Genomic DNA, 13,661 nt, shown 5'->3' on the forward strand with positions numbered 1-13,661 from the left:
TCAGAGCTGAGTGCTGGCTGCTGCCTTGTGGACTGGGGCCTCGATCCCTCTGGTTCTGCCTCCGTGTACGGTGCTTCCTTCCAGCTCCGCGTGGCGCTCTGCCTTGTGCGGGGCACGTGCCAGCGGTGCACTCACCTGTGCTGGGGAGAGGCAGCGAGCAGCCCTGCCTGCCTGTGCCGGGGGGGGGGGGGTGGGTCGCATCGCCCCATCTGCTGGGTAGCTGGCATGGGGCTGGACAAGCCCCCCCGTCCCTGGGGGTGCCCACCGCAGTTGTGCTGCTGGCACTGGTACAGAGGAGCAGAACCAGAGGGCGAGGTGGCAGGAGTGGGATCAGCATCTGCCCCGCTCCTGCTCCCCGGGGGCTCGCTGCAAGCCATCAGCGCAGGACGGGGCTGCCTCGAGGGGGTTCCCCTGCATCGCCCTGCCCACCGGCTGCCCTCAGCTGCTGCATCCGTGTGTGCACGGGCTCGGGCGCATGTCCCCGGGGTGCCGGGCCAGCGGCACTAACAGCTTCTCTCTTCCCTCCATCCTCTCCATCCCAGAGACTTAACTCGCTGCGACTCCGACTCCTCCATCCCGCACCTGAGCGACCACCAGCGTATCCCCAGCTCTGCACCCAAGCTGCTGGCTGCCCGGCCCAACCTTCTGACCAGGTCCATCGAGGAGGCTGCCCCCGGCCACCCTGCCATCGGTGCGCCCACCCCCAACGGCGGCAGCAGGCACGTGGAAGTCTCTGCCCTGGGGGCTTTGCCGGAGCGACTGCCCGAGAGCCCCATGGTGATGAAGAAGATGATGATGGTGAACCACGGCATGGAGAAGTCCTCCAGCCTGGGGGAGATCAGCCACCCGACAGCCGGCAAGCACAGCCACTCGGATTCCTCCCGGTCCCACAGCCCCAGCTCCACCGACCCCGACACCCCCTCCCCCATCTCTGACTGCCGGCCCAGCAGCGCCAAGAGCACCCGCATCCCGCAGCTGGCTGCCAAGAAGAGCCCGGGGGACGAGGACAGCAGCTTGACAGGCGATGAGGTTGACCTCGGCCAGAGCAAGAAAAAGTTCCCCCTAAAGATCTTCAAGAAGCCCAAGAAGTAGAGAGAGGACGGGGGGGGGAAGAGGAAACCCACCCAGGAGCACGACCCACTGGGACCGGGGGGCAGCCGTGCATCGGGAACACAGCACACCCGCCCAGCCCGGACCCTGCGGGCTCGGGTGCTGGCCAGCACCCACTGCCCTCCCCTCCGCACCCTCCGTTTCTGAGTCACCTCACCTAACACTGGCAGTGGGAGGAGCTATTTAAACTTATTTATTTCCTGATCTCTGAGACAAAAAAAAGAAAAAAAAAAAAAAAAAGACGACGACTGCTCCCCCCAAAGAGAACAGCCGCCCTTTCTCCCCTTCCGATTGCTGCAGTCCCTGGCTTTGCTGTGCATGGCTTCCAGTTACTCCTGCCTCTGCTCAGCCACACGGCATTTGGGTTTGGTTTCAATGTGGTTTTATTTTTTTATTTTATTTTTTTTATTATTACGATTATTAATTTCTTTTTCCGGTTCTTCTGCCTCTTCCAACTTTTGCACAGGCTGTATGGAAGGTCGGGGTGGTGGGAGCCTGCTGGGGAGTGCACGGAGCAGGGCCGGCTGCTCCCTGAGGAGGCAGCGTGCTCGGCTCTCGGGGTGACTCAGGTGCGAGCGTTCAGGCGAGCTGCCTCGCAGACGTTGCAGCGGTTCTCTCCTCATTTCTGTGAGTCATTTTTGACACCCCGGCCCCCATCGCTATGACGGTTGGGGGAATCCCTGTTTGTGTGCTCTTGATAAACAAGAGCAAGTAAAATGCCCTTGTGAGGGAGGGCTCTGCCCTTGCCGGTACTTGCACATCCAGGAGCTCTGCCCGCAGCGTGCCCTTGACCCCCTTCCCGCTTGCGCTGGAGGCAGCTGCAGCCCGATGGGTTTCCGTGGTGGGACAGAGCTGCCCACCCAGCTGCTTTGCCTGGCCGGCCGTGGCGCCAAACCCAGCTCCTCCAAACCCAGACGTGCCCTGGGGGCTCAGAGGGGCGAGCAGTGGGGTCGCGGGTGATGGAGGAACACCAAGGGGTGTTGGTGCAGAGTCAGGTGCAGCCGCCAGACCGCACAATGAGGGGGCTGCGGGGGCTGGTCCCTGTCCCCTGTCCATGTTTGGCAGGGCACAGCGGGGCTCTCCTTGGCTGGGAAGAGGCAGGCTGTGTGGGCAGGAGTCTGAAAATGTCCTCCCCTCGCCAGGGTCTCCCCTGAAGCGGGCTTGCCCTCAGCCCGGGTGCTGGGGGCTCTGCACCCTCCCCGAGGGGATGCAGGCGGGGATGGAGGTAAGGGCAGTGTGGGCAGCAGGACGCTGGGCGGGAGGACCCCTGCCCTGAGGCCACGCTCCAGCCAGAGGCCGGGGTCTGCCTGGCTGTGCCAGCCTGCGGCAGGGCTTAGTCCGTCCCAAACTGCTGCCCGGAGCACTCCCGTCCTCCCTCGTCCTCCCTCGGCAGGCTGTGGGTTGCATCCTGCTGCTCAAAGCCCTGGCTGCTGAGGGGGAGTCCCCAGTCCAGGGCTGTCGCAGTGGGCCAAGTCCTGCTCCGTTTGGTGCCTCGCTCTGTGACAAGCCCCGCTCCAGGCACAGCTCCACAGCCCCTGCCTGCAGCACCCAGTGCCGGGCCAGCAGAGGAGACCCCAGCCACCCTCCCGCATCCCTCAGGGGGCTGCTGCCTGGCACGACACGCCCTGCCCCCCAGAGCTCTCCACCAAAGCCTGGGGTCCCTGCCCCTACTGCCCCCCTCCATCCCAAGCCCCCCGTGCTGCCATCCCACACATCCCCAGAGGTGGGCTGCTGCCCGAGGCCGCCCCAGCTGCTTCACCTGCTGAGGGCAGAGGAGGATGCACATCTGGCAGGGGAAGGGGAAGCAGAGGAGGCAGGGTGGGATGCTGAAAGCCCCTCGGGGCCTTGCTTTATGCCAGAGTAATATATATGTGTATGTTGACAATACAGGAAGGGCTATAAAGGTGTTTTTTGTTTCATAGGTGGTAGTTAGACAATTACACTGTTGCTTTGAGATAAGTGAAAAATTCCTCTAAATGACTTAAGTGCCTGCATTTCCCCGCGGCTGCTCTGAGGCGTGGGGAAGGGGGGACGCCACGCTCGGCCCCCATGGTCGGGGCTGCTGCTGCAGGCGCCCCGCCGCCACGGGCAGGGCAGGCTCCGAGCAGCTCGGCCACCTCTGGGAGCGGGGCCGGCGGCGGTGGGGTCCCATGGGTGCCTGGTGAGCAGGGGCTGCCCGGGCTGGAGCCAGGGGCCTGGTGGCACTGCTTGTGGTGGCGGAGACCTGTTGATGCTTCTGGAGAAGGGGTTGGGGATCCACCAAATGGCAACTGTTGATGCATCTGCCAACTCTTGATTTTTTTTTTTTTTTTGTCATTTCATAAAACTTTTAAATCCAATAAAGCATGTAGTCTATTTTACGAGCCACCATCTCATACTCTCTTCTTTCAGCCCTTCCCAGGCTGCAGAGCAGGGGTCCCATCTGGGGCGGGGCACGGCATTGGGTGCCTGCTGGTGGCAGGGGGGTTCTCTGGGGACTGTGCCAGCCCCACAGCCCCAGCCTGGCCAGCGGGCAGCAGGGATGGACAGGTGCACTTGTTCCCCGCCACCACCACCCCTGCCCCAGGGCTGTCCGCCGTGGCCCTGTGATCTCTGACCACAAACAAGAGTCCCCACCGATGGGGTTGGGACCTGTACTTCTGCTCAGCACCAAAAAGAACCCCGTGCTGCCTGGGTCAGTGCAGTGGTGCCAGGCCACGGGGTGAGCTGCTGCTGCTGCCCTGTTTCTGCTCTTGGGGGACGGCCTCATCCTGCCGACACAGCTGCGGAGCTGTACATCACCCATACATCGCCGGGCAGGGGCACTGGGAGGGTGCAGCTGCCGCAGGGCTGGGCTGGGGACTTGCAGGAAGGACACCGTTGCTGGGAGTGGGTTTAAAACCATTTCCCTGGGGCCCTCTCGGCCTCCCTGGTGAAGACAGCAGCGGCTGACCTGGCCCAGGGCAACCTCAGCCCCTGCAGAAGCCCTTCCCCTGCTGTCATCCCTCTGCTCCTGCAGCCGAAGCCTGCAGGACATTGTCCCCTCATCCCAGCAATGAGCCCGAGGGCAGGCAGCAGGATGAGGCCCCGTGGGCTGGGGCTCCACAGCCAGGCAGCACAGGGCCGTCAGGCTGGAGGCTGCATGCAAGGGGAGGGTGCAGCAGGATCTGTCCCATCCCGCAGGAGCTGCACCCAGGCCCTGCGGGGCTCTGGTGTGTCAGCAGGGCAGTCGGTGCAGCCCTGCCAAGGGACACCACTGCCCTGGGCAGCAGGAGCACCCGGCTGGGATGGCAGCACTGAGCCCTCCTCGCTTGTGCTGCACGACCACAGCCCGGGGGGTGGTGGCACCCTGCACACAGTGACATCGCTCTGGAAACCAGCTTTATTGCAGCAGCAGCAAACACATCATGCACTTGCAACTGCCTGAGGCTACAAACCCGACCCTGGGGCTGCTCTGGCCCTGCTCATCTGCATGGGACAGGTGAGTGAGGACCTGCCCCAGGTTTGGGGCTTTGAATTGGCTTCTGGGCCAGCCCAGCCCGCCAGCAGCACAGTACCAGCTGTGCCAGGGCTACTGGCCCCAAGCACTGCCTGGAAGGTTAGCTGATGGGGGCTGGAGCCCACTCCAGGGATCAGCATGCCATTTCCACCTCCATGGTGGGCTCAGCCAGCCTAGCCCCTGCCCAAGGTGTCCACCAACGTCAGGGACTCTGCCGGCAGCTGGTCCTGCCAGGACTGCTGGGCTGGGGCTAGAGACACACACAGCCACCCCCAGACCGCTCCAACGAGACATGCCAACTGCCCAGAGACAGGTGAAGGGCTGGACCATGGCCTGGGCAGCTGGTCCCGTTCACGGAGAGTCCCCTAGAAACACCTTTGGAGCTTGCAGATCGTTTCCAGGAAAAAGAATTTAAATATATGCTGGGATCAGCAGTTTGCATCTGCCAGGATGGGTGATGGCACAAAGGGAGCCACACGCACCAGCAGCCAGCCCCTGGGCAGGTGTCCCCAACACCAGTGGGTCCCGTCTTCCTGGGGGGCTCTGAGCAAGGACGTGGGGTGCCCTGGGTCTGGCATCCGCCTTCACTGCTGCCATTGGGCAGAATGGTGAAGCAGCTGCTGGCCAGGTTGAGGGTAAAAGGCATATCGATGACATCTCCAGCCACGTCCCGGGCAGTGGCCATCCTCCAGGAGCTCAGAGGATGGGTGGCTTTCTGGAAGTGCTGGAAGTAGGCAAGGGTGAGCAGTGGCTGCATCACTGTGGGAAGGGGCAGCCGCGGCCATGGCCACAGAGGGGCTCAGACCCCACCGCTCGCCCTGGCCCCAGCTCCAACCCTTTTTCTCTCTTGGGGAAGGGTCAGTGTCACCTTCGCTCCATCACTGGCCTCTTCTGCCCCATCCCCAGCACCAAGGCAGCCCCTGCACTGCCCCTGCCTCATCCCTGTCCCCATGCCCCATCCCGCCTCACACACTCATGTTGCTCAGCATCTCTGACTCGCAACACAGGGCCACGGTGGCCCAGAGTGGGATCTGCAGGCAGGTGGGGATGCCCATGCAGATGCCCAGGCTGTGCTCCAGACTGGGTACTTGTGGGTGCCGTAGTGCAGGAGCACACTGTACAGGTCCAGGAAGGTGTAGATCAGCGTGAACTGAAGGGCAGAGCAGGCAGGAGCAATGTGACACTGCAGCACTGCTTTGCCCCAGGGGTCATGGCCCAGCTGGGCACCTCAGGGACACCCAGGGCTGCCCCAAACTCCCTCCAGTAGCCACAGAGAGGCCCAGGAGGGTGCTGGGACTGGGGAGGTCTGACTCCAAACCCACAGCGAGAGCTGCCCCTCTCAGAGGGGAGGGAGAGATGGAGGGAGGTGAGCTCTTCTCCCCTCAACCTCCAGCTCCATGCGGATACGTGGTGCTTACCAGAGGAAGGGAGAGGGTAAACAAGGCCCAGCACACCCTGCAGTAGCCCAGCACGTGGCTGCACCAGGGTGGGCACCGGCACATTGTGTCCACGATGTCCTGGCAGAACTGGTTCATGCCTGCAGGTAGCCCCGGGAGAGGGTCAGGCCCCTGCCTGCCCCTGGCGCAGCCCTGCCAGCTGCACCCTCTCCAGGGCACCCATGACACCCCATGCTGGGGCTGAGCTGTGGCAGTGCTGGGTGCTGAACACCCACCATACTTCAACGGGTGGAGAGGAAATTGCATTCCCCATACACAGGGAGGATTGCACCTTGGCTTTGCAGCATCTCCTTGCAGGGCTGAGCTGCACGTGGTGGGCAGGGCAGGGGTAACTCCCTGCCCACCCAAGCCTCAAGCTGTCCCCAGCCACAGGTGCACCCTGCAGAGCCCGACTACACTTTGCCCGGAGCCCCAGGAAGGCTGAGCCTTGGCAGTGTCGTAGCCAGAGGCTGCCCTGCGCCATCACCCTGTGACAGCAGTGCCCCAGGGCTGGCAGCACCTCAACCGCATGCTGGCTGCACCCCACTGCACCCCTCAGCACCAGCTGCAGCGTGCCTCGAACTGCCTGCTGTGTTCACCATAGCAGAACGCGATGCCCAGGTGCGTGAAGAAGGCAAGAATGATCAGCCCAAAGCAGGTGCTGTAGATGTCAACGAGGGTGAACCAGAAAATGCCTCCCTGTGAGGTGGTGAGGGACAGAGTCAGCACAGCTTGGGGCAGCGAGGGCACCCCACGACACCATCGATGCCAGGGCCCACGCACAGCCCTCCATCCTCCCACCTGAGGACTTGTGCAGAGATTGGAGGGAGAGGAGGCTGCTCCCTATCCTCCACCCTGGTACCGGGTCGACCAGCAGCAGTCCCAGAAGGTAGAAGGAGGTGCAGAGAGCACCCAGCAATGCTGTCTTCCTCCCCCCATCAGGCAGGGCTGAGAACTCATCCAGGAGGGCCGTAGTGATGCTCTCAGTGTTCCCAAACTGAGGGATGGGGGATGTCAGTGGCGGGGGTGGTTGTCCTGGTCTCTGCCTCCCCAGACTGGACACAGGGGATGGTCCTCACAGAGGAGGCATTGCAGGGCACTGTCCCCATGCACATTCCCATCCCTGTGACACCTGGGTACGTGGAGAATCCCATGCCCTGTGCCAGTGGGATGTGGCTGCATCCCCGCCCCATGACTTTGGGTGCAGCCCTACATGTGTGGGGTCATGCATCACCCCTAGCACAGCACCATCCTGGCCCATGCACGTCATGCCATCTGCATGCCCGAGATGGGGATACCTGGCACCCCAAGGCCAGGCACAGGGCAGAACATGGGGCTGCCTGAGGTGACAATCACCAAAGTGTCCACTCCCAGCATGAAGAACATAAGGAAGAGGATGGACCAGAACAGGGAGCCAGGCAGCAGGGAGAGGGCTTCAGGGTACACCATGAATGCCAGCCAGGGGCCTGGGGGTGAGATGAAGGGAAGCGTGGAAGGGCACACCGTGGTGAGATGGGCCAAGCCCAGCAAGCCAGTAGCCAGGCTGGATGTGAGCTCAGCTGCAGCCCCATGGCTTTGTCCCTGTGCAGGGCACTGGGATGTTCCCTGCCATGGCATGGCATGGCATGAGTCCCTGAGCCCCGAGCCCACACCTGAGTTGGTGATGCTGTCTGTGGTGACTTGCTCCCTCCAGGCCATGTGCCCCAGCACGGAGAAGATGAAAAAGCCCATGAAGAAGCTGGTGGAGGAGTTCCTGATGGTGATGACCAAGATGTCCCTGCCAGGGAGGGCATCACAGCCCCATGCCCATGGGATGAGGATGGAGATGGGGGCAACCCAATGGGCTGTGGGGCTCAGACCTCCCCATCACCACCCTGCTGCTCCCCAGCTGCAACCTGGGGTTTCCCTGACAGCCTGCACCCCCCATCCCGCAGCCCCACTCACCGGGTGATGTTGTTGTCAAATGTGTTATAGGAGGCCATGGAGAGCAGACCCATGAACACGATGCCCAGAGAGCAGAAGATCTGCGATGCTGCATCACTCCACACCTGGGGGACAATGATGAGGGGGGGCTGCAAGACTCCTCAGCCCAGCCTGCCCCGCTGCTCCCAACTGTGGGAGGGGGGAGATCGCTGCTGTCAGGGACCCCTCAGCCCTGGTGCGGGGTTACCTGGGCACTCTGCAGCCTGCTGCAGTCTGCAGAGAGGTAGAAGCAGATCCCTTTGAGGGAGCCATCCAGTGTGGTCCCTTGGGTGATGATGATGAGGATGACCACGTAGGTGAAGATAGCTGTGAAGTACACCACCTGTGTGGGGCACAGCTCAGCCCAGCCCCGCTCTGCCAGCACGGCAGCCCCCCTGCTGTCCCCCTCGCGTTGCCTTTCACCTTGTCTGAGCTGTGGATGCCCTTCAGCATGCAAAGGAAGATGAGGATCCAGGTAGCCAGCAGGCACAGGGCGAGGGGCCAGTGCATGGGGCTGGGGTCCCTGAGGCCAGAGCTGTGCATCACCCCCAGCACCTGCTCGCTGCGGTGCAGGGACATGGGTCAGAGGGATGGGGAATGCGAGGCACCCTCGTCACCTCTGCAATTGCCCACCCCTCCACCTTTCACAAAGCCTCCAGCATTACTGCCTGTGGGGGCTCAGCCCTGGCCCTTCAGGACCAGGGGAGGTGGAGCCGGACCCAGACCCCCAGACACGGATCAATGTTGGAGGCACACATCGATGTTGCCACCCAGGGACTTACTTCCAGAAAGCCCCACTGGCACTGACCCAGCTGGCACTCCCCAACATGTTCTGCAACACACAGCCCCGGCAGGTCACTGCCACTACTACCACCACCATCCCCAACGTCTCTCCTGTCCCTGTCCCCAGCCCAGGCCCGACTTTCCTCTTTAGGCACCTCGTGCGGTGCCTGACCCTGTAGCATCCCACCCTGGGACCAGACCCTGCAATATTGCCCGCCTGGGGGCCACTGATTTGGCAGAGGTCCCTGTTCCTGTGGGCATCTCAGGACCAGGGCAGGGGGCTCTGGAAGGAGGAGCCCAGGTAGTTAGAAAGCCCAGGCGATGATGACATTGTAGTAAAGGGACACCATGGAGGACACCGTCAGCATGGCAATGCCAATGCCTGCGTAAGGAAATGACCTGCTGAGGTGGGAGGCAGGGGCCCACCAGCATCCCACAGACCCCTGGCCCCAGCATGAGTCCAAGGGGCTAGAAAGGTGGCAGACTTGCCTGGGGCTGCCCAGGGACTCGCATACAGGCTGGGGCCTCACCAAGGGGGTATCTCAGCCCCCATGCCCACCTTGCACCCCTTCCCGCAGCCCAGCCAGCTGTGGGGACAGGAAGGAGAGGTGCCCCCAGCCCTCCCTTTCAGGAGTGGGCAGCATTTCTAGACAGTGATGGGCTCTGTGATCCTGTACTGGCCCAGGCTCTGCTCCATCAGGAAGAGCGGAAGCCCCGTGATGAGCAGCATGGTGAAATAGGGAATGAAGAAGACACCTGGGAGGAGAGTGGAAGTGTGTCGGGGGGGGGGGATGGCTGGCACCAGTCCAGGCTCCCCAGGGGACAGACATGCATGGTTTGGACACATGGCAGGGACATGTGTCCAGGCAGGATGCAGCAGAGCAGGGAAAACTCCTGGGGGCTGCTGGCTCCAGCCTGGGGGCCATCCCCAGCAGACGAGTTCTCCATGAGCCCCACAGTGGGATCCTGCTGGCCCTGGCCTGGGCTCAGTGGTGGGAGCAGCACTGGGGTGCGGCCGCGGGTGCTGCAGTGGTGCTCAGGACTGCGGGATATGCAGGGCCCTGGGATGCGTCCACAGCAAATCCTGGTGTTTCTTCTGGCGATACACTGACATCTCCATCGCTCTGTGCAGCCTCAGCCAGGCCAAATTTGTTCCGGAAAAGGACATTTTCCAGGGGAGAAAACGGCATTTCCCAGCTGGCAGCCAGCTGCAGCCCAAGCCCATCCTCTCCCGGTGGCAAAGCTCTGGCACAGTGATCGCTGCTCCCTGCGGTGGAGCAGCTCTCCAGCCACGATGCTGTATTCAAACCCCGCTCCCCCGTAGCCTCGATGCTGTATTCAAACCCCGCTCCCCCCGTAGCCTCGCTGACAGACCAGATGTGGGGCTGGCTGCTCATTAGGCCGGCTCTCATTAGCACAGTGCTGGAGGGGGGCAGGCTGCCTCCACATCTGCTGCGCATACTGCAGGGGAATCACCAGGCAGCTCTGGCAGAGGCTTTGCAGGGCTCAGCCTGGGGAGGAGGGGACCACCGTGGGTTTGAAGTCCCACTGGGACATCAGGAACTCCTGCTTGGCTGTTGGCAAATGCTGGGAGTGAGGGGTGATGGTGCTCCAGTCCCACTGGCTCCCTGCAGCTGGAGATACCATCCGTGCAGCATGTCCTTGCCCTGCCCACGACACTGGGAAATGGTGGCTCTGGCTGCTTTACAGTCGGTCCAATGTGTCCCACGGGTGCTGGCACTGCAGGGGTCTTCTGCAAGCGGTGCTGCATGGGGACAAACCTCCTGACCTCCCAAGGTCCATGACTGTGGGATAAAAACCCCCACAATTGCCTGTCGCCCCCATCCCCATCCCTTGGGGCAGGAGGCCAAAGGAGCAGCAGCTCACCCTGCATCCCCATTCCTCCTGCTGATCTCGAGGCCCTTTGGCTAATGCCACTCACAGGGTGGGCAGCGATCCGTTTCCTTGTCCCTCTCGTGCTGGCAGTGTGAGCCTTGCACGCCAGGCAGGCGGCAGTGACATCCAGTGGCAAGCACACCCATCACTGTGCTTGGCCAAAGCTGCCCTCACACTGTTGGGACAAGGGGTCTGCAAGGGCCCTGGGGTGATGGACCCCACAAGGCTCCTGCAGCAAAGCCCATCTCCTGCCCCTTCCCGGCCCCGAGGGAGCACCCAGCTTTGGGCACGCGTGGTCCCATGTGGTGCAGGCAGCCCTGGGAGAGGGCCTGGGGAGTGAGCAGCATGTGATGGGTGGTGGGAGCAGCAGAAATGGGAGGAGAGGAGTGTCCTGCATGCCTGTGGTCACTGCAGCAAGGGAAAATCCCAGTGTTCTCTGCAGCTGTGCCAAAGGCCGCCACGATGGGGGAGGCTGCACCAGGTGGGTATGGCTATGTCTGTGTCCCTGGTCCTTGGAGCAGGTCACCCCACTGCCACCCCCATCCCTGCACCCCAGGGCATGCACCAGTGGGTGCAGCAACTCCCACAGGCGCAGCCGCTTCTCCTTCCCCCTCTTCCCCATCCCTGGTCTCAGTGCTAACATGGGCCAGGCTGTGCAGCCCCCCGAGAAAAAGGAGATGTCTCCCCAGGAGGATCCGCAGCCAAGCCTGCACCCCAGCCCCATCTCCCAGCAGCAAGCACTGCACCAAGGGCCAAACTCCCCCCTGGCTAGGCGAGACGCAAAGCTCGGCACAGCCCAGCCCTGATACATCCTGCTGAGGCATGGGTGCTGCCCCAGACCAGCATGGCATTGCAGGGATGGGTGCCAGCCCTAGTTATTGGCAGGAGCAAGTGCACACGGGGCATGGCATTTCAGAGCCAGAGCTGCTCGCATCAGCTCAGCCAGGGACACCTGTGGTGTCGAGGATGGCTGGGGCATGGGGCAGAGGTCTGGGGGGCCATGGAGTGCCAGGCAGGGTCCCATACTCCTGTGCCACATGCCTGACTGCCCGGTGGCTGTCGCCACCACACAAAATTGCCTGACATCCAGCCATGCCCTGAAGAAATCAGTTGGCCTGTTAGCAAATGACTTCAGTTACAGTGATTTAAGGGGCATCCATGGGGCAAAGGGAAAATCACCAATTTAACCGGGCAGTTTGGAATGAATGTAGAAAACCAGTGCAGTAAAACCCCCACAGACTGCTCCGGGGAGGGCAGGCTGTGGGGCTGGGCAGGCTGCAAGCCTACAGAGCATCGGGGATCTGGAGGCAGCAGCAGAGCGGTGCAGACTTCAGTGATGCCCAGTGTAAAGGGAGATGGCAGAGGGATGTGGGCTCAAGGCACGGCAATGCTAGTAAGGGCCAGATGAGGAGAGGTGGGCCCTCCTTCTGGGTACAAAAGGAGACCATGTCAGGGCAGCAGAAGCAGTGAGGAGCTCAGGAATGACCTTTGGGGACGTTTCTCCCATTCCGCAGCCCAGAGACACAGCACTGCATCTTCCTGGGCCATTGTTACCAGGCACCAGTGACATGCTGAACATGTCCTGCCCTAGAAATGTGACAGGTTACTGCCCCCATTTGGCTACCTTCCCAGGCACTCCTGCACGACTGAATTGGGCCATGCACCTCCATGCACTGTGCACAACAGCCTGCAGCTGCACAGCACCAGATTGATGGTCCCTGCTACCGCTGCTGCAGAGGGGCTGACAGGGCTGCAGGGGGGTCACTTTTGGGCCAAGCCCTGCTTCTGCAGGCCAGGGCAGAGATACTCTGCCTGGAGGAGAGACGTTCTGCGGATGGGCTATGCCTGGAGGCAGCGCTTTTTGGCCCAAACCACCCAGGACAGTGTTGCAGGCTGCTCTGGGCTTGCCCCAGAGGCAGGGACATCTCTGAATGACAGCAGGTGCAGGAGAATTCCTCTGGCAGACTCCTGGGGGGATGCTTTGAACTCTTAAAGCATCCTTCCTCCATGGTCCTCATGGTGGGGTTAAAGTGGTGGTGTCCAGATGGGCCACACAAGACCCTGAATCCCACCAGTACCCATGTTTTCTGTCCTGGAGAGTGCAGCCCCCATGCACAGGCACACTGTCCCTCCCCAGCTCCCCGTGCTTCTGGCCTCCATCCAGGAGAACTGAACAGTGCCTGGGTGTCCAGGGAAGGGGTGTGTGTGCCCACAGTGGGGACTTACCTCCTCCATTGCAGTAACACAGGTAAGGAAAGTGCCAGACATAGCCCAGCCCCGTGCAGTAGCCCAGGCAGGGCAGCAGGAACTCATACTTGCCGGCCCAGGTTTCCTGGGGCAGGCTGGGGGCTGGGTTCTCAGGCTGGGGTGGGGGTCCTGACCAGGGCTGGCTGGTGGGGTCAGCAGTTGGATCCTCCATCTGGAAGATGTTGACCTGCAGAGGGGAGAAAAGCATCAGGAACCACTGGCTGCAGGCTGCAAAACCCGCAAGGCTCCTCAGCAGGGCTGGGCATGGCAAGCTCTCCCTGAAAAGGTATCTGGTTCCCAAAGGGGCTTTGGGGGTCTCCCTGAAACCTGCCCAGCAGGAGCCCATGGTGGGTCACATGGGACATGGGAGGCTTGAGCTGGTCCAGAGCTCTGTGCTCCTCCCCAGGCTCTGGGAGCCAGGCGCAGGTCCAGGCAGACCCCAGCCTTAAAACTCTGGGCAGGTTTGATCCAGCAGATCCTCCTGTAGCATGAAAGTCAGCAGGGGGCATTCACCACCACCCCATGATGGGTTTTCACCTCTGCTCTGCTTTATGCACCTAGGACTATCTAAACACAGGGACTGCCTGGACTGGCACCCACCCCCGTGCCAGGCAGATGAAGGTGGGTGCAGGGGTGCTTGCCACTGCTTGATGCATCACCCATCAAAGCCCTCCTGCCAGTGGGGCTATCTCCAGCTCCCACCAATGCCAGGGTCCTGACTACGCACCCTGCCAAGGAACCCCTGGGCA

At 62.1% G+C, this 13,661-nt stretch overlaps 1 protein-coding gene, 1 long non-coding RNA gene and 1 pseudogene across 10 annotated transcripts in view; 1 reads left to right on the forward strand and 2 right to left on the reverse strand.

Moving 5' to 3' along the window:
- Nucleotides 1-11,930, forward strand: part of STIM1 (stromal interaction molecule 1) — a 114,099-nt gene extending 102,169 nt beyond the window's left edge. For 6 of the 9 annotated variants that reach the window (XM_040582583.1, XM_040582582.1, XM_040582585.1 and 3 more), the window contains one exon: nt 543-2,531. In XM_040582583.1, the coding sequence (XP_040438517.1) occupies nt 543-1,092 (550 nt within the window). In that variant the 3' untranslated portion in view covers nt 1,093-2,531. Of the gene's footprint in view, nt 1-542; nt 2,532-11,917 lie in introns of those variants that run through there. The other 3 variants (XM_040582588.1, XM_040582589.1, XR_005826171.1) reach the window with 2 other exon arrangements.
- Nucleotides 2,532-4,292, reverse strand: LOC121082925. Its single transcript, XR_005826179.1, has 3 exons — nt 4,282-4,292; nt 3,666-3,678; nt 2,532-2,607 (listed from the first exon to the last, which is right to left on the reverse strand). It is a non-coding gene; the product is annotated as an uncharacterized LOC121082925 (long non-coding RNA).
- LOC121083217 lies at nt 5,554-13,018 on the reverse strand (annotated as a pseudogene).
- Nucleotides 13,019-13,661: the final 643 nt, after the last annotated feature.

Source organism: Falco naumanni, chromosome 2 (assembly GCF_017639655.2).
Source record: "Falco naumanni isolate bFalNau1 chromosome 2, bFalNau1.pat, whole genome shotgun sequence".
Lineage (NCBI taxonomy): Eukaryota > Metazoa > Chordata > Aves > Falconiformes > Falconidae > Falco > Falco naumanni.